General features: G+C 38.3%; 1 protein-coding gene across 3 annotated transcripts in view; it reads left to right on the forward strand.

The window, feature by feature from the left end:
- man1a2 (mannosidase, alpha, class 1A, member 2) overlaps window positions 1-20249 on the forward strand; it is a 105479-nt gene extending 85230 nt beyond the window's left edge. For all 3 annotated transcript variants that reach the window (XM_069888381.1, XM_069888382.1, XM_069888383.1), the window contains 7 exons: window positions 2502-2625; window positions 3571-3664; window positions 6993-7108; window positions 8562-8781; window positions 9628-9800; window positions 16385-16500; window positions 18796-20249. In XM_069888381.1, coding sequence (XP_069744482.1) covers window positions 2502-2625; window positions 3571-3664; window positions 6993-7108; window positions 8562-8781; window positions 9628-9800; window positions 16385-16500; window positions 18796-18928 — 976 coding nt within the window. In that variant the 3' untranslated portion in view covers window positions 18929-20249. The remainder of the gene's footprint in view (window positions 1-2501; window positions 2626-3570; window positions 3665-6992; window positions 7109-8561; window positions 8782-9627; window positions 9801-16384; window positions 16501-18795) is intronic.
- The last annotated feature ends 3646 nt before the right edge of the window (window positions 20250-23895 follow it).

The following is a 23895-nucleotide window of genomic DNA, read 5'->3' on the forward strand; positions in this document are numbered from 1 at the left end:
TATTGTCAGGCCAAGTCACACAGTCATAATTGTAGATCAAGTAGAGCATGGAACTAAGTAGACAACCCTGTGGTGCTCCGGTACTGATGGAGATTGTGGAGGAGACATTCTTGCCCCAGACACTGATTGGGGCCTGGAGGTAAGGAAATCTAAGATTCACTTGCACAGTGGAGTATTGAGACTCGGGTCTGGGAGGTTTGCTGATTAGTTTTGAGGGAATGATGGTGTTGATAAGGAGCATCATGATGTTTGCTCTGCCGCTGCCTAGGTGTTTCAGGGCTTTGTGTAGAGACAGAGATTGCATTTGATTACACCTGTTGCTGTAGTAGTCAGAGTGGAACAGATTCATGTTGCCTCTCAGACAGGAGCTGAAGTGCTTCAATACCAGGCTCTCAACACACTTCATCAATGTGGATTGGAATGCCTCTGGTTGGTAGCTGTTTAGGCAGGTGACCACACTCTTCATGGGCGTTGGTACAATTGAACTCTGTTTGAAACAGGTGAGTACCACATCCTATCAAAATGAGATGTTGAATATATCCATGAATACACTAGCCATTTGGTCTGAAGACAGCCTGCATGTCATCTTTGAATACTGACAGTAGAGGATTATCAGGGGGACATAGGGGTATGCCACAGTTCTTCCTTGATCTGGTGGTCAGATCCGGCATAGAAAGCATTGTTGAGTTTATGTGGGAGTGAAGCCTTGCTGTCTCCCACTGCACCATATTTGGCTTTATAGCAGCTGTTTCATTTAGGCCCATAGCTGTCAGCCATCCTTTGTTGCTTCCATTCTCATGTTTCACAGGTGCATTTATTAGTCTGAAGTTAAGCTGATGATTAACTCTGGGGGAGATATTCTGTGGCAATGGCAGGTCAGACTTGTACCAGAATAGCTCTCAATGAGAAATGTGAGTTCTTAAAATTGGTAGCAACCAATTGTGGATTAAAGAATAAATGACTGTGGCTACACTGTGATGGTACAAATTTATTGTACCATGTGTATATTTGCTGCCAATACTATGGTAGCGGGTCCTATAAAGGAAGTGGGGGGGGGGGGGGTGAGTCAGCAGGACAGGATGGAGATTGAAAACATGGCTGAATGGTGCACTAACAACAACCTTGCACTCAAGGTCACCAAAATTAAGGAGCTGATTGTTGACTTCAGGAAAGGAAAGCAAGAGGTATACAATCCAGTGATCATTGGGGGATCAGAGATGGAGAGGGTGAGCACATTTAGGTTCTTGGGAGTCACTATCTAGGAGGATCTTTCCTGGACCCAACACACCAATGGCATCGTGAAGAAAGCATATCAGTGCCTCTACTTCCTTAGGAGTTTGCAGAGGTTCGGTATGACATGAGAAGTCCTGGCAAACTTCTGCCGGTATGTGGTGGAAAGTGTGCTGACCGGCGACATCATGGTCTGGTATGGGAATGTTAATACCCCAGAATGTAAAGGCCTCCAAAAGATAATGGACACAACCCAGGGTATTACAAGCAAAACCCTCCCCTCTATTGAGTACATCTACAGGGAATGCTGCCATTGGAGGGCAGCAGCAATCCTCAAGGATTCACCCCACACAGCACATGTTCTGTTCTTGCTGCTGCCATCAGGAAAGAGATGTAGGTGCCACAAGACTTGCACCCCCAGGTTCAGGAACAGCTGCCACCATCAGACTCCTCAACGACAAACTCAATCAGGAACTCATTTAAGGACTCTTGTGCACTTTATTGATTTTCTTTGCTCTTCCTGCATTGCAGTTTGTTTACATTTGTCATCTGTTTACAGTTCTTTTGATTGTTTACATGTTCACACTGTGTACAGTTTATTTTTACACTACCAATTGATGGTAATTCTGCCGGGCCCACAGGAAAAAGGAATCTCAGGATTATATGTGAATGTCATGTATGTAATCTGACAATAAATCTGAAATCTGTATACTTCCAGCTCATCAAGTACAAATGCATCCATTCCACCTCTATTCTTTTCATGGATAAAGAAACTAGCTACTCATCATTCTAGTTGAATAGAAGTTATGAGAAGGTGAAATTCCAATTGATATGATCATTTGTGGACAATATATCTCTTTTTAAAGGGAGTGACGTGAGAGGGATTCAAAATATAAAGACAATCGTGGTTATCAGCATGTCACCTGATTTATTTTTTGTGCTTTTGAGGAAATGGAGAATCTCCACATTAAGCTTTTAGATGATCGACAAAGACATTGTTACAAGGAGAAGCCCATAAGCATTGAACATCGGGGAGAGACAATGCTAGATACGATGCCTCTCTTTGGCAACCTGATATTCCTTTTGAGATCCTACATACTTATTTGAGATTTCAGCTATTTAATTTGAGATTTTCCACCTTTTTTTTGTTTAAATAGCTCTAACATCTTTATCTAATAAAGTAAACATTATAATCTGTTTGCTTGCAGTTTTCAATAACCAGCTTTACGCTGATTATATGTTTGTTCTTGCTTGGGTTCTTGCATTGCCAGTGGCGTTGGACGTAACTGGGGCTGGGCATCAGCTGGGAGTAGCATTTTATCTGAATTTGGGACCTTGCATTTGGAGTTTGTGCATCTGAGTTACCTGACAGGGGACCCTGTCTACTACAAAAAAGTAAGTGCGCATTGGACATTATTATTTATCAACTGATGCTGTTATTTGTTGTGTTGTAAAATGTAAGAAGTTACAAAATGTTGAATGGCAAGTTTTTTGACTTAACTGTTGCATTAAAGCATTCTATCAAATAGCTGCTCAGCACCTGAAAAACTACCATCTGGATTGCAGTATATTAAAGTTGTCCGTAAAACGGTGACCACAAACGTGATTTTAGTTCTATAAATTATTGAAGGATGGTGTAAGTGAAAATTATAGGTGTCATGAATTTAAATTCAATGTTAAACCATATAATTTTAATTTTATAAATCTAGTTATTTTGTTCACCATCTTCAGAAATGTCAGTATTAAAGAACAACCGTTTGCCTAAGTAGTAACACAAAAATGCTGGAGGAATTTGGCATACAATGGAAGTAAAGATATATAACCCATGTTTCAGGTGAGCCCTTCATGATGTGAGCAAAAAGCTGTCAGGTGCCCGAAAGGCTGGGGAAGGAAAGGCAGTGGGTGGAGCAAAGGTCCACAAAGTTCCCTAATATCTTTTGGAGAAGGAACTTGCCGTGACAACCACAGGTTTTTAATCAACTTCAGGGCTTGATAATAAAAGCTGCTTATATTGTACTGCCCATATTCCAATAATTTGTTTTGAAAGAAAAAAATCAAAGTTCATTATCTTCCTCAGAGTTCTTTCAACTGTTTTCCTTTAAATCTACTTGTCATCATTTGTGTGTGTCTCAAGCATGAAAGTGTGCCAGTTGTAACATAACTAATGAGAAAAGGCTGGACCTGATCACTTGCACTCCTATCTGAAAGACAAGATCATTGTTATCCAGTCCTTTTGTCTTTCAGATAAAGGTCATTACCAACATTTGTGAAAATAAAAGTACTATAAGAAATTTATGACTGAAAGTGGCATTAATTGCACCTCTTCACAACTAACTGCAGGTGTTGGATATTCGGAAGTTATTGCAGAATATGGATAGACCTAATGGCTTGTATCCTAACTATCTTAATCCAAGGACAGGTCGCTGGGGCCAACGTGAGTATTCTTTTACACTTGAAATGAGCTTGTTCATACAACTGCTATGCAGATATTAAACTCGTTTACAAAAGTTATTTTGAAATGTAGTAATTACCATCTTATTTCTTGGTTTGCAGAAGAGGTAACTGATGTTTTGGTAAACTCAGTTCACGTATCCCGAAAGAGGAGCTCTGGGATTCGGTCCTATAAACATAGCCTTTTAAATGCCCCCTGACTCTTTCTCCCCCCCCCCCCCCAAATCATTCTATTTTTGAAGTAACTAATTAAATGTAAAGAGCTGTATTTTTAAAGATGGTTGTGCATTTGATGCTAAGTTTGGAATGCGTATGTTTTGCTTATCAGCTTACTGATATTGTTTTCTATTTTGGCCCACTTGTAAAATCTCCCTTTATCTAAAAAATACGTCACACTGATATTTACTCAAAGAACTTCTTGTCTAAAGCATAGTTGACCCAAAATAAAATAGCTTTTGAATATGGAGAGAGAAAATATTAATGATTCCAATCAATGACCATTAGAAATCAAGTCTATTTTGAGTTCTAGAGAAGGGACAGAGGGGTTCAGAACCAGGAGAATGCTTGTGATAGGGTACAGACCAAGGTAAACTTAATTCAGAACTGGTGGTGATGCTGGCTAACCAAAAGTGGTGAAATGTGATTATTGCAGCAGATCTGGCTAAGTAACATTCATGTAGAATGAGAAGAATTAAATAAAAAGAGGGAACAAGATACCGATACTGGAAATTTGAGGACTAAAGCTGGGAATTTAAAATAAAAATTAAATTAAAAAGTTGAGGGGAAAAATGTTGAGCTCCTCAAGAGGAAATGCTGCTTGCTCCAGGTCCTCAAATTAGCACAGCGCTGACACACCAGAGATGTCTGCATTTTCTGATTGTATTTGTTTACAATTAATTGCTTTAATACAGAATAGCACATGTATATGGTGGAGCCCATGTAATTTTTTTTGGCTGTAAATGTGTAGTCCTTCCTTCCCAGTTTTGCATTTTATTTGGTATTTGGGCAACCCTGCATATATTTGATAGATAAGACAGTCATGGGTTTTTACACTTGTCTTTTGTTGTTATTCTTGATGTTTCGAGCAGTGATGCTGACTTTAAATAATTTACTTTTCGATTGAATAATTATATCAATGAATAAAAGAATGAATTACTTAAATCATACAGTAGATCAGAATATTCTCACTTTGACAAAGATTTTGCCGTTAAAGGTCTCGAGAAAAATCTTATATTTCCGTGGACCAATTGGCTGCACATCTTTCTTTCAGGTGTAGTGTCAACCAAGATGGTCGTGACCCACAGTGTTTCTAAACCGATTTTCCCAGATCGCACTTAAGTTGATAATCTTATTTGCAATGTGATTAATAGAAGGTAGAACACAAATAGCTGTTCGATGTAGTACCATGCTCATAAAAAAAATGGTTTCATTTCTCATTTTCTGCACAGAAAATTCCTTTGGACCTACATTATGTAAGTTTCTGCAGTCAGCCTTAATATTGCATTGGACCCAGTCAGCTAGTCATATCCTCTACATCAGCCATTCTCAACCTTTTTTGGCTATGGTCCCTTTTGGACTCTGCTCAGTTTATGAAGCCCCTTTCCCTGTAAAACAGTCAAATTTAGTTGGTTTCTACTGACTACATAATTTTTTTTTGATTTTCGTCTATGGTTCTTCTCCCTCAGTGTTGTGGTCCCCGTTGAGAATGGCTGCTTTACATGCTTCTAGTACCAGCTTTCCATAGTTTTGGCAAGCATATTAAGCTGCAGTTTCATTTCTTAAAAGAATTTTGATGACTGTGTCAGTAAAAGACATGTTCTCTTCTGGATTCTGTGGAAAATTTATGTAGATGTAAATTGTAATAATACCAAAGAGGCTGTATCACATTGCTGTTTACCTTAAATTCCTTGGCCCCTATGGAACTCTTTGCAAATAATTTGCTTGTTTCTGTTCTGAGTTGCTTCTCTGGAAGTACCCTAACTTGGTTCCACTACCTGTAGCAAAACCGAGCGTGCTGCCTTCAGGTTTGTTGCACTGTAGGTCCAAGTATTATATAACCATGGCAGGACTAAATTAAATAGCAAACAACATTTTCCTTTATATTCCTTGTGATGTTTATTCATATGAAAGGGGGCCTGTACCTTGTGAGATCTACATTACCAGTAGCAGATTTCACACAGCAATCAACATATTTTAACAATTAAGATCAATTACATTTCCTCTAAGCAGCAACTCATGCTACAGATTAGTTCTATGTTAGCGTTCGATATTTATCTTGTGTGGCTATTATTCATGTATGCCAATTATAAAGATTAGCCGTCTTTTTGACATTTGATAGCTGAATCAGTTATTCTGATCACTGGGAATTTCTGAATGCTATTACAGAAGGTAGGAGTTCTGAGTGATTTCCTAGCCAAGTTGATAACCTACTTGTATCTTTTTTTGCCCTTACCATTTATTATAGTTTGAAATTATAATACCAAGTCTATATCAGTGATCAGTTTTTATCGATTGCTGAATAATAAACCAAATAAAGCCAGTTTTGACAGAATCCTTAATGTTATCACAGGTACTACGTGATCTTTAAAAAAAAAAATTCTGAATTAATGTATCCACTAGAGTATTTGGATTTCATGATGTATTCTGTTCAGTAACAGCTGCAACCCCTCCACCTTCAGACTGAAACAACAAACTCAGTCAGAGATTAAGGTCTCTGACTTTGCACATTATTTATTCCTGAATATTTATTTTTCTCTGTTTGTTTACATGTTTCTTTTTTGAATGCATATCTTTTGAGTATAGTTGTTTTTGCACTACCAATAAATAGAATTTTTGCTGGCCGATAGAAAAAAAGAATCTCAAGGTTCTATGTGATGTCTTTTATGTACTCTGGCAATAGATTTGCACTTTGAATACAAAACAGCCATGGAAGTTCTCTTTGCAGTTACCTTTTCTATATACTTTATGCTTCTAGTTATTTGTGATGCTAATTTATACAAATTTATCTTCAATTCCAAAAATTTAAATATAATCTTTATACTGGTGAAAAAAATATTTCCAAACTCTTTTTTAATCTTAGTTTTCTGTCTATCCCAAATTCCTTATCAATGTGAACATGTCACCCCTCAACCCAATTCTGTTTGCAGCATTTTCCAATCTATTTTTTTGTGCCTTTGTCTTTGTTCGTGAGTTTAATTTGATTAAGTTTACAGTTTGAAATCAAATTGCTTTATGTTCAGACTGAATTAATAGACAATAATGATTGCCCAGGAGGATAAAAAAGTCATGTCAATTTTCCCATTTTTGTGCAGATCATACCTCTGTGGGTGGGCTGGGAGACAGCTTCTATGAATACTTGCTGAAAGCTTGGCTGGTATCTGATAAGACTGATGCAGAAGCAAGAAAAATGTATGATGATGCAATGCAGGTAAAGTAAAACCCATGAATGGATTTTGAAAATAAAGCTCCTTCCTATGGCTTTATTTTTCTGCAGGAGTTTACTTTTTAAATAAAATAGCAAGAATAAACATTGTCTGGTACAGATAACTTATCAAGCTTGTTGATTAATTTGTTGTCATATATGACAATTTCAACAACTGAGCGTTGAATTGGAACATTGAAATTGTATATTATGACAAAAGGTATGAAAGTCCATTTAAAAATGCACACAATAATCCTACTGCTTTCTGATTTCTCTTTAATATCTGATTGAGGACAAGTCTATTAACTTTAAGATTTTGGGATGAAAAATTTGCAAACAGTGTTGAGGAAGAAAGCCTGATTTTGGCCATGATTATTTTCTTTACAAAAGAACTTTGCAAAATCATAATCCTAAAGTTCAGCAAACTTTCCTCCAACCTCAATCTTCTGGGATTGAGATGGCGTTGATATGCACATGAATCGTGTATTAAAATTGCTGCCCTCCATTATAATAGATATTTGATGATTTTTACATTCCTTACTAAATGTCTTAAACTCTTCCACCATCCATAACGTTATCTTGAATTGCAATCAGTCGTGTGGTTAGGTGAAAAATAATTTTCTCACATTCAGTTCTGACAAAGCACACGATGATAATCCCCAGAAATTGCTTTTGCTGATAAGGGCTCAGTATTGTCCAGATCACTCTGCTGATTTTGCACTTCCTTGGAGAACACTTCTGACAATGCAGCAATCCCTTGGTACTGTATACAACCATCAGCTGGTTGTTTTTGTCAAGTATCTGGAGTAGGACTGAAACCCAGAACTTTCATACTTTGGTAATAAATATGCTCATGTTGGCACAGTGATTTATCTCTGGAGTGTACAGCAAAAAGGGCAGCTTTTAAAATTTTCCATGGAGCTAGTTTCTGAAGGATTTGATAAGTACAGCAGTTTTGATTAGCCACTCTCTTACCAATCCCCAAATGGATTCTTGTCAATCAAGCAAAGAGAAATGAAGGGCCCATATTGATGTGTTATTGATGAAAGGAAAGGAAAGCCCAAGAATGAGCTTGGCCTACATATGTCATGGTGGATGAACAAATGACTCAGTGCTGGAGAAGCTATGGTTCGAGAAGCATTTATTGGAGTAAAAGAATTATAGTTTTCAATGTGAAATTTTGATACCTGTGTCTGCATTTCAAAGCTGCTTGTATCTCCTGGTAATCTCAAAGGATTTTCTCAGTTCATGCCTGTGAAAAGCAATGCTATCACTTTACATAAGAATGTATCCCAAATCTTTGCGCTAGAACTTGTTGGAAAATTCAGGCAGCCTGTAAAATTCTTGAAGTTATGACATTCGCCATATACAAGAACATTTCTATCTGAAAGTATGCAAAATAGATTTGAAATGTGTAGCAGTTTGATTACTTCCAACCTATTGTTGATATTTTTGATAGGCTATTGAAAAACATCTTATCAGGAAATCAAACAGTGGTTTGACTTTTATTGGAGAATGGAAGAATGGTCATCTTGAGAGAAAAATGGGTCATCTGACATGTTTTGCTGGAGGAATGTTTGCTCTTGGAGCAGATGGGTCACCGAATGAGAAAGCAGGGCATTATCTACAGCTTGGTGCAGAAATTGCTCACACTTGTCATCAGTCATATGATAAAACAGGTAAGGTGTAGCTCTGGCACAAAGTTTAAAAATAAAAATTCTGTGCATGTGCTTCTGTGCCTGTGATGACATGAAGAAAGTGTTATGTGCGATCAGATTTCAGTATTAATTACTACATTTGTTTTCAATTTTAGCATCTAGTCCAAAGCATTCTTGGGTGGTATTCATGAGGGCAAGGCAGTACAACTGTACTCCAGGGAATGTCTGAGGCCTTAACATTAAAGTAGCCATTTTCAACATTTTTTGACAAATTTCTTATAATAGTTAAGTATTTAATTTGAGTTGGGAACTTTTTTCTGTTACTAATAAATCTGTGCAAGTATTTGACATTTCCTTTACTGAATTATTCTGATCATGCTTGAAATCAACAGATCTAATAACATATCTGGAAGAGAAACCATTAACCTTTCAGGTCAAAGGCCTTTATAGTCAACCTATAATGTTTGCTGTGTCTCTTTCCATTGATGCTGTCTGGCCAATTGATTTGTTTCAGGCCCTAATAAGTTCAATTTAAACTGACCAAAGTCTCCTGGTTGTCTGCAGAAATATCTGAAAGATCATTCCTTGCTTTACAGATTTTTGATCTTTACTGTGAAATGTGTTGCAAGTTCATTTCCAATCACCATTTCTTTCTTTGTTTCCTAATAGAACAATACTTGTATTTATAAAAAAAATACATCTGACATCTCAGTCTTCGAAACTTTAAAATAAAATGACTTTTTGTCTGTCAGTCAGGGTCTTTACTAAAAACTATTTTAAATAATAATTATTGAGGAAAATTTGAAGCTCAAGAATCTAGAATTGATGTGTTCACTTTTATCACGTTTCTCTTTTCCTATAAAACAGTGCTAAAGTTGGGCCCTGAGGCATTCAAATTTGATGGAGGGACAGAAGCAGTGGCATTGCGGCAAAATGAGAAATACTACATTCTTCGGCCAGAAGTGATAGAAACCTACTGGTATATGTGGAGATTCACCCATGACCCCAAATACAGGCAGTGGGGCTGGGAGGCAGCTCAGGTGAGAAAATAAATAACTTTCAGGTGGTACTAACTTTAAAAGATGCCACTTACAAAAATAATGTTCATGTTCCATATTCAAATTTTACATTGTACTCTGTGTTTAAAATGGTGGATGTGACTGTGCCTATCTAAACGTACCTTTTACTGTTTAATTCAAATTCCTTTGGTAAAGCACATACAGTGCCTGCCATAATCTTTGAGGCAAAGACACTATTTTCCTTTATTTGCCCCTGTTTTCAAACGATACTTGTGATTAAAGAGCACATTTCATATTACTGGTATATATAAGGTTATTTGCATACATTATGTTGAAATTGCAGCACTTTTTGTACATAGTTCCCCCATTTCAGGGCACTATAATGTTTGAGACATTTGGCTTCACAGGTGGTTGTGATGTATGTTTAATTGCTTCATTGGTGCAGGTAAAAGATTGCTGGGCTTCTAGGCTTTTGGAGCCTGTCGCTGCCATTGTTCAACATGAGGATCTGAGTTGTCCCAATGAAAGTTGAAGAAGCCATTATGAGGCTGTAAAAGAAGAATAAAATGGTAAGAGTCATTGCCCAAACTTTAGTATTACCAAAATCAACTGTTTGGAATATCATTAAGAAGCGGGAGCTCATTAATCAGAAAGAGACTGGTATTCCAAGGAAGATCTCCACTACTCGTGACAGAAAAATTCTCATCATCACTCTTAGGTACATGGATGAAAGAAAAATAGATTATGGGGTAGGGAGGGTTTAGTTCTTTTTTAGGAAGGAATACAGGTACACAATCCTTCATCCAGAACTCTTGGGGGACAGTGTGTTCCGAATTTTGGATTTTTCCAGATTTCAGAAAGCCCACCTGAATTGTGCTGCCATATCCACCCCAACCCCCTTCCAGTTGCCCTGAGTTCAGTTAAGTTCGCCTCTCTCCCCACTTAACAGATTTTGGGGCTTTCCGGATTTTCGATGTTGGATAAAGGATCGTGTACCTGTATATGGGTTGGCACAGCATCAAGGACTGAAGGGCTTGTACTGTACTATTCTATGATCTATAATGAAGAAAAATTCCCATGCACCTGCCCGACAGATCAGAAACACTCTTCAGGAGGCAGGTGTGGATGTGTCAATGACAACTGTCGGCAGAAAACTTCATGAACAGAAATTCAGAGGGCCACATAGCAAGATGCAGATCTTCGTTAACTACAGGAAGGATGGCCAGGTTACAATTTGCCAAGAAGCTTTTAAGAGTCTGCAGAATTCTGAAAATAAGTCTTGTGAACAGATGAGACTAAGATTAACCTGTATTAGAGTGATGGCAAGAATAAAAGAACTGCCCAAGATCCAAACCATACCACCTCATCTGTGAAACATGGTGGAGGGGGTGTTCTGGCCTGGGCATCTCTGGCTGCAGCAGGTACTGGTGCATTTATCTTCATTGATGATGTAACTGCTGATGGCAGTAGAAAAATGAATTCTGAGGTGTATAGAAATATATTATCTGCTCAAGTTCATTGGACGGCTCTTCATCCAACAGCAAGACAATGATCCTAACAACAAAGGAGTTTTTCAAAGCTAAAAACTGGAAAATTATTGAATAGCCAAGTCAGTAACCAAGTCTAAAACAATTGAGTATGTCTTCCATATGCTGAAGAGAAAACTTCAGGGGACAAGACCCACAAAACAAGCAGGAGTTGAAGATGGCTGCAGTAGAGGTCTGGTGATGTCTGTGAATCACAAACCTCAAGCAGTCATCGCATGCAGTGGATATGCAACGAAGTACTGAACATGACTGCTTTAATATACATAACATTGCTATGTCCAAATATTATGGTACCCTGAAATGAGGGGACTATGGATAAAAAGTGCTGTCATATCTGCATGGATAAACTAAAATGGTGTTGACGATTAACTTTGTCATTGTACCAGTAAACCAACCAATGAAATACAATCAGCATTGATCGGAAGTTTAAAAAATACTGCTATATACATTGGGATAAAACATGTGGAATTAAAACCAACAAACACACTATTCTACAACAAATTGTTAAAAAGTCCTGATTTTATAATATGAGTGCAGTCCCACTCAGTTCCCTGCTTCACTGTCCCACTCAGTTCCCTGCTTCACTGTCCCACTCAGTTCCCTGCTTCACTGTCCCACTCAGTTCCCTGCTTCTCTCTCCCACTCAGTTCCCTGTTTCACTCTCCCACTCAGATCCCTGCTTCACTGTCCCACTCAGATCCCTGCTTCACTCTCCCACTCAGATCCCTGCTTCACTCTCCCACTCAGATCCCTGCTTCACTCTCCCACTCAGTTCCCTGCTTCACTGTCCCACTCAGTTCCCTGTTTCACTCTCCCACTCAGATCCCTGCTTCACTCTCCCACTCAGTTCCCTGTTTCACTTTCCCACTCAGTTCCCTGCTTCACTGTCCCACTCAGTTCCCTGCTTCACTGTCCCACTCAGTTCCCTGCTTCTCTCTCCCACTCAGTTCCCTGTTTCACTCTCCCACTCAGATCCCTGCTTCACTCTCCCACTCAGTTCCCTGCTTCACTCTCCCACTCAGTTCCCTGCTTCACTCTCCCACTCAGTTCCCTGCTTCACTCTCCCACTCAGTTCCCTGTTTCACTCTCCCACTCAGATCCCTGCTTCACTCTCCCACTCAGATCCCTGCTTCACTCTCCCACTCAGTTCCCTGTTTCACTCTCCCACTCAGTTCCCTGTTTCACTCTCCCACTCAGATCCCTGCTTCACTCTCCCACTCAGTTCCCTGCTTCACTCTCCCACTCAGTTCCCTGCTTCACTCTCCCACTCAGTTCCCTGCTTCACTCTCCCACTCAGTTCCCTGCTTCACTCTCCCACTCAGTTCCCTGCTTCACTCTCCCACTCAGTTCCCTGCTTCACTCTCCCACTCAGTTCCCTGCTTCACTCTCCCACTCAGTTCCCTGCTTCACTCTCCCACTCAGTTCCCTGTTTCACTCTCCCACTCAGTTCCCTGCTTCACTCTCCCACTCAGTTCCCTGCTTCACTCTCCCACTCAGTTCCCTGCTTCACTCTCCCACTCAGTTCCCTGCTTCACTCTCCCACTCAGTTCTCTGCTTCACTCTCCCACTCAGTTCCCTGCTTCACTCTCCCACTCAGTTCCCTGCTTCACTCTCCCACTCAGTTCCCTGCTTCACTGTCCAACAGGCACAACTTTGTTAAAGTTCTTCTTGAGCCCTATTGGTACATGATTGAAGGCTCCTGTAGTGCCTGCCGTTTGGAGAAGAGTGAATAGTCCGTGATTTGGATGTGTTGCACTTTTGACAATGTTTCTCACCCTCCTCTGACATCATTCCCTATAGATGTTTTCAATGGTAGGCAATTGGATTCCAGTAATCCATTAGGTAGTTTTCACTCCTCGCTGGAGTCCCCTCCAATCTTGTGCAAGACAATTCTGGCACCACAGCGAAATAGCAGATGTCAGCCCGCTCTCCATTGTCCATCTGTAGGAATCCAACTGTATCCTGAGACAGAGGTGGATCTTCCTCCTGCTCCTCAAAAAATAAAGGCGCTGTTGTGCCTTTTTCATCAGAATTGAAGAATTCAAGGACCAAGAGAGCTTCAGAGATAAGGACAGCAAGGAATTTAAAGCTCGGTAAATGCTCCATTGATGTAAATCGGGCTCACCTGAAGTCCACGATGATCTCCTTGGTTTTCTGAGTGTTGACTGTCAAGTTGTTATTGGCACATCACAAGGCCAGGTGCTGAATCTCATCTCTGTAGGCCATTTCATCGTCCCCTTTAATCAGGCCTACCACCGTGGTGTCATCTGCAAACTTGATTATTACATTTGTACTATACATAGGAACACAGTCGGAGGTAAAGTGGGAACACATAATCCTGAGGCAGACTGGTATTCAAGGTAAGACTGGAAGAGAAAATATTGCCCATCTTAACAGATTGAGATCTATTAATTTAAAAAGTCCAAAATGAAATTACGAAGGGATGGGCTGATACCATGCAGATGAGATTCGGTTATCAGCTTAGAGGAGACAACGGTGTTGGAAGCTGAATGTAGTCAATGAATAGCATTTTAACACAGGGGGCAGAGGTGTCCAAATGAGTCAAAGCAGAGTTGAAATGGCATCCTCGGTTGACCTCTTAATATGGTAGGTGAATGGATGAGAATCCACAGTGGCAGGCAAACAGGATTTGGGATGAGAGAAGACCAGCCTCTCAAAACACTTGGAGATGATGAAGGTGAGTGCAACTGGAGGGCAGCCATTTCGACTCATGGTGGTAGAGCGCTTGGGCACAGGCACAGTGAGAGCATCTTAAAGCTTGGGGCAGATTGAACAACTGTCTGGGATGCATCAGTGATGGAGATTGAGAGGCACCTTGTAAGTGACCTTATTCTCTCTGTCAAAGCAAGCATAAAAATAGTTAAGCTCTTCAGAGAATTTTAGGGAGTCACAACTAGGAGGTGCACTACCAATGTATACAATAACCTTAATAAAATCTGGAATGTTCACTTTAATTGCTTGTGAGCTGTTTGATTAAAAATTTAAAGCTGTTCATGATGGGAAAATAAAGGAATAAAAATGTTTTTGTCCCAGACATTATGGAGGGCACTGTATGTGCTAAATGGCCTGCTTCTACGCTGCATCATTCTGTGTCTTTCAGGATCTTTCCCATGATGTACTAATGCTCAATATCTACAATGCATTTTAGTTCATAGTTGTGATGGATTCCATTGAAAACATGAAATGCCTCCTATTGAAAGAATGTTTTGGAGTCTGGATTGTCTACATCTGAGTTGCAATTAATGGGGGAGAGGCTGTGTTGTCATTCTCAGAGATGAGAGTAAGAGAAGAAGTTTGTGTATGAAATGACTTGCAATTGAATTGTGAATTTGGTCACAGCCACCACTGTCTGCTTCTTGTGGAAGATGGAATAGATGTGTATTTCTGAGAGCCATGGAAGGGAATTTGTTATGTTTGCATATTTAAAAATTTGAATAATGGAGCAATGCATATTAATTTAATGACATAACAGGAAAATTACATTTCTGTTATGCTGTTTTTTTATGAATAGTTTTTGATACTTATTGTTGTCACATGACTGTGAAGTGACATCTTGCATAAATAGATATCGGTACATCTTGTCCAAATTAACTACAGTATTTGAAGTTCCACCATCATAAAATGCTGAAACAAACTATTTTTCATTTCTCTCTCCCTATCTATATTTCAATCCATTCTAAATTTTTCATCTGAAATTTCTGAATCTAAAATACAAAATTGTAAAATTGCAACATAATGTCCTTATTTTTATTATCGCAAATCTATCGATGTGTGTTCCACTTGCAGGACTCGATGGACTTGGACCCTGGGGTCTCTCTGTTCATCAGCATTCCTTAAAGCCCTACTATTTACTAGGGATATCCTTTTCCTATTTTTGTTCTAAAATGCATCTCCTTGCTTTTGATGGGAGTAACTTGCATCTTGCAATGTTCTGCCCAATTTTCTATCTGATCAATATCCTGCGGTAGTCTTGCATCAACTTGATTTCCACGACCTTACTAACGACGAATCCTACGTTCACATCCAAGTTGATAAATACAGCAAAGATCCCAGCACCAATCCCTGTGGTATATCGTCCTAGATTTCTTCAGGAAAGTGCCCTTCCATCACTGCCCTCTGTCATCCAACCAATTTTGGGTCCTGTGTGCCATGCTCCAAAATAAGGTATGCTTTGAATAAAGAAATCTTTGAACAAAGGCAGAAATAAATTATAATGCCATTACCTTGAAGACAAATTTTGTAAGCAAACTTGAGTATTGTACAGGAAGACCAAAAATTGAATTTAATTGTATTAATGTGACTGACATTTCAGGAAAATGTGTAAATTTGTGTAATTTTTTTTAAGACATATTTATTGCATTGGCAATGTAAAGCTAATCTTAAAGGCAGAGCACACTTCCATGTTTGACAGTCTCTTGTATCAATGTTGTCATCTCCTTGAGGTGACAACATTGAGCTTTGTATTTTTCTCTGATGTACAAGTGTCTGCTTTTTGTCCTATCTAAAGTATTGGGTTGATATGGACAGGCATAGAATCTAAAATATATTTCTCCATTGACCTGGTAAGTTGTCATTAGTTCTTGTTGGTGAATGATGAGCGGGTAGAATTGAAAGTAATGTTGCGCTTTTCATGATATTGAACATCTACTCAAAGGTTATGAATGCAGGAGCTGGTTTCCTCCACAATAAGTTCATCAAAATTGAAAATTATTATTTTTCATGAAGATTCATTTTTAAGACACTTAAATTTTAATGATTTTTCAGATATAATAATGGTATTTGTTGATTATGTTTCTTGATATTTTAATTCCCTGTTATGTTTTCAATAAGAGCATGTTAAACATGTCTGCACTTTAATTTTGCCAAAATCTTTTATTTTATTATCTATTCAAAACTTTGGAGATTTGTTTTCCATAATTTGAAAAGCTGTTTCAATTCCAGCCTGCGGAGAGTGTGTTTCTTGCACGAACCTGTTACCTCAAGAATTTTTATTTAAATTGTGAAACTGCATTTTAGTAAACATTTTTCTGTTTTCAGGCTATTGATAAGTATTGCAGAGTAATCGGCGGATTTTCAGGTGTTAAGGATGTCTACTCTTCATCACCAGCCTACGATGATGTTCAACAAAGTTTCTTTTTGGCTGAAACATTAAAGTGAGCAAAAATAATTAAGTTAAACTAGGTTTCTGAAAATGTTATAAAGAATATTTTGTACTCTGTTCATTTTTTTAATTAGTTATCAAATTTTTCTGTCATATTTTAAAATGTGGAAAATAATTCTTTGTAGTATTGAAAGTATTGTTATTTTATCAGTTAACACACAATGGCATTGGATTTCCTTTACAGAACATCAACAAATGACCGTTAGAATAGTTAATTTAGTAATTAGCGAACAAGTGTGCTCTGAAAGACCATTGTGCTATTAGTAAATGCATATTATATTTATACAGGTTAAAAATTACTCAAATTATAGAAATAATGGCTAAGTGCTGCTGACCTCAAAGATGAATCCAATAAAGATCCAACAATAGGTGCTTTCACACTGCCCCAAAAGCCAATATTTAATCACCATTTTACCATTTCACATACCCATGTGAACACTGCCAACAGTGTATTGGGGAGGGGGGGTGGGGACGTCATTTTCATCCCATGTATTACCCGCCAAGGTGGGTAGTATCAGAGCTGCTGCATTTTGCATTGGCTCCTGTGTAAAAAGTTTACCTGCCTTCCCGAGACACCAACACTGTAATGCTTCAGGTCCCATCTCCTTTAGTATCGGGATCCCGGGTCCCTACGTTAAAGGTCGCACTGAACTGGCTTTTCTTGGTTCATTGTGAACACTCCTATCTAACCAGGCTTTGAACATGGGTCATTGACACGCCAGTTTAAGCCCCTGTGTGGCAAGATCTTGGTGTTTTCTGACACTTGGTATTGTCAGGCAAACAATTAAGGTCACCAGTGTACATCAGGCTAGGCAAGCAATTTGACCTTTTACCAAAATGAACAAGCCATAATTTTTAATTGGTTGTGCACATTTCTAAATATACATATAATATATTATATAATATACTTATAATATAAATATACTTATATAATTAGTGAAATGATCATGAGTGTATTTTAAATGCTTTTATTAAAATCATCCCATATCTTGAAATTGGCTGCCCAAGAGGTTGCAGGTACTGGAATGTGGAGCAAAAACAAACTGCTCGAGGAACTTACCAGGATGAGCAGTGTCAGTGGAGGAGGGAGATGCAAATTAATTGTCAGTGGTTTGGGACAAGACCCTGCATCTGGGCTGAAAATGGAGAGAGAAGATAGCTCTATTTTTCCTTTCCACTTGAGTAGTAAACAAGTGTACTTTTAGGATACTTTACAGTGGCATCAGTTCATAAATATCTGAGTTCTAGCTCATATAACTAATATTCCCTTGATTATACAATAGCAGGTTTCATTATTCTGTAGCAATCACCAACCCTTTCTGCCTTCTGCAGCGATGAAGCTCTCTGTGATTCCCTTGTCTATTCATTCCTTCCAATCACCTTTCCGTTACCCCTAGTACTTTCCCCTGCAACCACTGGAAGTGTAGCACTTGCTCTTGCACCTCTTCCCTAAATCTAGAGTGCAGAGGTTGAGCTGAAATGCTGAAAGGGTGTTTAGATAAATATGAGGATTTGGAAACGTTTGGATTGGGATCTGAGCCGAATGCAAGCAAAGGGGGATGGCTTAGGTAGACAACATGGTCAGCATGCACCCTTGAATGGAAGGACCTGTTTCCATGCTGTAAAATGTTTCAATGCATGTCTTGCATATTTCACACATGCAACTGTCTTTAACAGATTTGTTTTCCAGAGTGGAGAGAGTGCAGAGAAGGTTTACCAGAATGTTACCTGGGTTTAAGCATCTAGAGTATAGGGAGAGATTGGACAGCTTAGGTCTTTATTCTTTGGAGCGTAGAAGGTTGAGAGGGGATTTGATAGAAGTATTTAAGACAGAGTGGATGTGGATAGACTATTTCCGTTAAGAGGAGGAAAGATTAAAACAAGAGGACATGAGTTAAGAATTAAGGGGCAGAGGTTTAGAGGTAACATGAGGGGGAACTTCTTGACTCAGAGAGTGGTAGCCGTGTGGAATGAGCTTCTGGGAGAAATAGTGGCGGCGGAGTCAATTGTATTATTTAAGAAAAGGTAGGACAGGTCTATGGATGAGAAGAAGATGGAGGGTTATGGGCATTGTGCAGGGAGGTGGGGCTAGAGAGGGGTGTTTGGTTCGGTGCGGACTAGAAGGGCCTAATGGCCTGTTTCCGTGCTGTAAATTGTTATGTTATGTTATATGTTTTTGGGATGTCCCTGCTAATCACTTCTGTAGTGGAGACTGGAACATGATCTCAATTTTAAAAAAGGTGTAATTAGTGTTTCACAATGGAAACATTTTTTCTTTGATTTTTAGGTACCTTTATCTCCTGTTTTCCAGTGATGACCTCTTACCCTTGGACCATTGGGTTTTTAACACAGAAGCTCACCCTCTTCCTGTTTTACGTTCTCTGAACTCTACCTTATCTGGAAATAGAGTATTTCAATGATGACCACAAGTGAAGTGAAGGTGAACTAGCAGGACAAGTGCAACTGATCTTCAGAGGAAAAAGAGAATCCTAATCAAAATGGCATGAATGATTTGAGAGTAAATCATGCCAAGAAGATGTGGACGACTGGGATAATGCATCTTTCATAGCAGAGTAACCATGAATGTACAAGTTTACGATGGTGTAGTTGGCAATCAGTACAGTATGAATGCTGTACAATTAACTTTATGAGTGATTTTCAAAGAAAGCTTAACCGCACTAGAAGTATGTCAGTAGGACAGGATTACCTAAAGCCATCAAGTCCCTGGCAAGAGTGGAAAAGCCTTTGTTTTAAAGAAATGATGTCCCTTTTGTGGAGTCATTGATACATGGTTCTTCCCAGCAAAAAAAGGATATTTCATTTTTTGAGGGAAAAATCTTTGCAAGAGGCTCATTCCTTATTGAACAGAGAGTTTGTTCCAGTTTTGATGTAGCATATTATTGCTGATACTTTGGGATTATTGGAATCTCACCAGAATGTGCTTGTAATATTTCTGCATCTTGCAAATTTTCTTTTACTCAAAAAGAAATTTTTGTTTTTTTTCCCCAAAAATATTGGTATCACGGCTTTAAATGAGAAAGCCCAGTTGACTACCAATTTGGTTCACTTTGGAAGAATTTTAATCTTGTAGTGTAGTTTCCAGTGTGTTTAAAAAGGTGTTTTTTCCAGGCTGTTTCTGCCCTCATTTGGATAGGAATAACTGTAACACTTGTAATACTGCAGTATTAATTTTTAACAGGCAGAAAGTTAGGACTTCATTTGAGGCGAAGCCTCTTAAATGTGGTGAAGTGGCTAAAAGAGACACTCATTTTGATCCTTGCTTTCTGCTTAGTTCATAATTGGCTGGTGTTCAAGATTAATCAAAGTGCTCTTCAGCACGAGTGAATGGAGATCCAAATAAGAGTGAATCAAAACTTCCTGCAGTTGGTACACATTTTTTACACTATTAAAAGAAAAAAACGAACAGTTATATTGTGAGTATCACATAATCAAGGTCTGTAAAAACATTTCTGAATGAATCCTGCTTATTTCTTTTACTTCCCCAAACTTCTTAACATATTTATTTGATACAATCTGCTCCTCTTAACTCAATTGCTTAAATTAACTGGAATTTCAATTTTTTAGCTCTTAAATTCTTAGCGTAATGTATTATTTATGCTGAATTAAAAATAATGAATACTTCAGTTATTTAGTGCAAATGTGACTGAATTATTAGGAGTAGAATGTATGTATACTGAAACAAAAGTGTACCTAATGATTAAAAATTCGGATGTCTCTGAAGTTATTTTGTTTACTCTGTAACCTGGTGTTTTCTTTAAGGTCAAACAGGATGTCTCCCTCCCCCTTCCTCAAACTGGTCTAAAATCACTGCAAGGGATTCAGTGGAAGGGAAAAGGAGGCCTTTCAAAACTTGTTGCCATTTCCACTCCCTTGCCTTACAGAGCAAATCGACACAAGCTCACTCCAACATTCTTCCTTGCACATTCCCACCTTAAAATGTGGCTTATCCATTCAGTTCAGTCATCGACACAGTGGCCAAGTTGTGCCCTTGACTCCATTCCTTTTTACATTGCTTATTGATCCACATGGTATTTACATTGTGAATATTTCCTTTTTCATAGGTTTGAGCCCTCTCTTTTCAAATATAATTGATCATACCCTTAAAAATCCATCCTTAATCTTTGTTTGAAAGTTACTAATTATCATCAGTTGTTAAATGGTACATCAGTTCTAGGTCCATTTTTATACAGCATGGTTTCAAAAAATAATGAACTAATTTATTCCCCTCTGTCCTTTAAGGAAGGTTCTTTATTTTATTTTATAGTTTCTTTCTTGCCTGAAGCTCATTTTATTCTGGTGTACTACTGTTTTCATCCTTCTCTTTTTGGAATATTCAACTCTACATGGAATGTCTTTTTGCTGTCTAAAGTCCTTGAACGTGTGACTTTCTGAATCTGTTGATCACTACAGTCCTTATTTAAAATTGGGGTTCTACCTTTTAACAGCCCCTAAGTGGTCATAAACACTAGAAGTATGCCATTCTGTATGATTGTCTTAATGCTGCATTTCCTTATTGACTCTAGTCCTTTAATTCTGTGCAAGCTTTGACACAAAAATTGTATCAGTGGGAGTACAACAGATTGTTCTGCATCCATCAATTTGCTACTGAAACTGATGATCAAAAATGGAAGATGTCATTAAACTCAGCAGGGTGCAAAAAACATGGATGAGGATGTTGCTGGAGAACTTATTACAAAGAGACTAAAGTTTCCCTCAAGTGTGGGAGACTGATGGGTGACCTTGTACTCCTGGTCTTTCCCCCAGCTAGGAGTAAAACTAGAGGGCATTGATTTAAGCTGAAGGAGAGGGGGATTTAAAAGGGAACTTGAGGGGAAACTTTTTCCCACACAAGTTAATACGTACATGGAATGAGCTAGCACAGAAATGGTATTTCAAAGACATTTGGATAGATACTTGAGAGCCAAGAGAGATGAGCTCAGGTTGGTAACTTGGTCAGCATAGAGGTCGACTAAAGGGCTTGTTTCCTTGCTGTATGTTTCAGAGAGCAAAAGTGCAAGACAAAGGTAATTAAACATCTGAAAATCTGGTCTTTTTGAATATTTTATTTAAGAATTTTAAAACCACATCCATGTACACATTCAATAAAACGAAAAGAATAAAAAAAGTTACGCATGTGGTATGTGCGTGTGTGCGTCTCCCTCCCTTCCTCCTCCCCCACAAAATATATCAAAGAAAGAAGGAAAGTGAGAGTTGGGAGAATTTCAAAATGAAATATAAAGTCTCAATACTAATAATAATGGAACTGGGGTTAACCAACAGGATGGGCTTTCAGAGAGTCCTTTTCAAACCAACATGTTGTAAGTATGAGTTCCATATTTAAACAAAAAGGTATTTGTGACATAAATTATGTTATTTTCTCAAGTGGAATACAAGTACGCAATTCAGCATGCCATCTCTCCATCCCTACATCTGTATCAGATCTCCAGGTAATAGAAACAGCTCAAGCCAGTCGTAAGAATCCAATTTGATACGTAGTTAACCTTAATTTAGGACTAACCACTCTTGCCTTATTTTTACTTCTTCCTCCATCATAAAGGCCAGTGCATTTTGTTGAGCATTTCGAGTTGTCTTAAGGGGTGGTGGTTTTCTGCTCTTGAAGCATAACGGTCTGTATAGTATTGTTGGGCAGAGTGTGCCAACATATTATCCAGCAATGCTGAACATGGGGTAGGATGGATGGTATGTGACTTGGAATGAAAATTTAAAGAGATGAAATTCTTCTCTTTCTGGGCGACAGAGCTCATAGTTTTGATAGAATCTGCTGAAGAAGCCTTGCTGAGCTGTTGCGTTGGAATTTGTAGATAGGCCAAAGCTCTATAAATAGGGTACATGAGCTGAAAGTTTGCTTACAATATTTTTACATTATTTTTGACCAAAATGACAATTATCAATGAAGAACAGTTGCCTTCTGTATCTTCTAATCGTTAGTCTGAGTGGATGAAAATTTATTTTGTTTTAGACAAAAATTGTCAACAGAAAGGATACCAGTATTTCCAGTACTGTATTTTTCTTTTTAAAAACTTTTAACTATTTATATCTGCTGAATGAATTTCTCGTGCTAAATGAAACTTAAAGTGCTTACATAAAATGCAGAAACTGTAGAATTTTGTATTTTGAAGTATTTTTCCATTTGGCTGTTGTAAAGTGATAGATAAAGCAAGAAATATTATTCAGTTTTGGGTTCCTGAATAGGTAAAAAATGCATGTGGAAGATTTTAGTCAAGAGCAGAAAAAGTAATTAGCCAAACAGTATCTTATGAACAAAATATTTGAAATGTGAACCCTCTCTCCAGCTGTTTTAATAGTCTTGTGATGGTTGGTTTCCCTAAAACTGCCTTTGATATTCTCTGTATTACTTTCAGATGACTTAGTTTTGTAAATACTTTATTTACCTTGTGTGAATAATTGATGAAAGAAACAGTGTGAGGAAAAAAACATCTATTATTCATGGAAAGCCAAGTGCACGTTCTAGGTACGTATTAAAGCAGTGTACCTCCTGCCATCGCTGAGTTGTGAAAGTATCATTAAAATGGGTTGTTTTTCTCTCCTTGGGGCTGGGTCTGTTTTTCACGTTGTGCTGTATGATTTCATTCTTGCCAAATGCTTGCTCTAAATTTTGTATGTTTTTTAAAATTTCATTGTTTTTAGTCAACAAAATTTTAACTCTCATTCATTTTTCTTTGTCAAGCTTTCCGTGTTGTCTGGCCTCCATATGGGAATTTTGAATATATAACAAGGTTAAAGAAGGTAATTCATATTATCATTTAACAATTACAGTACGGAAACAGGCCATCTCGGCCCCTCTAGTCCGTACAGATCTAAGCGATCTCCTCTAGTCCCGCCTACCTGCATTTTGCCCATAACCCTCCAATCCCCTCCCATCCATAGACCTATCCAACTTTTCCTTAAATGAGAAAATTGACTTTGCTGCGTCCATTCCACTCAGCCACCACTCTGAGTGAAGTTTCCTCTCGTTACTTCTAAACTTTTGCCCCCTCACTCTTAGCCCATGACCTCTTGTTTGAATCTCACCTACTCTCAAGGGGAAGGGCCTATTCACATCTACTCTATCCCTCTCATACAGGAGGGTACAGGAGCCTAAAGACAAGCACTCAACAGCACAGTACAGTTTCTTCCCTGCTGCCTTCAGGTTTCTGAATAATCAATAAACCAAAGACACTGCCTTTTCATGCACTATAATTTTTATAGGGTGTCGTAAGATGGTTATACTATGAATGTTTGTTCTATGACACTACAGTAAAACACTGAATTTTGTGACTTGTTCATGACAATAATTTCTGATTCTATTTGATAGATCAGAGAGGCTGGACATGTTCTCATTTGA

The sequence above is a fragment of the Narcine bancroftii genome, chromosome 7, assembly GCF_036971445.1.
Source record: "Narcine bancroftii isolate sNarBan1 chromosome 7, sNarBan1.hap1, whole genome shotgun sequence".
Taxonomy (NCBI): domain Eukaryota; kingdom Metazoa; phylum Chordata; class Chondrichthyes; order Torpediniformes; family Narcinidae; genus Narcine; species Narcine bancroftii.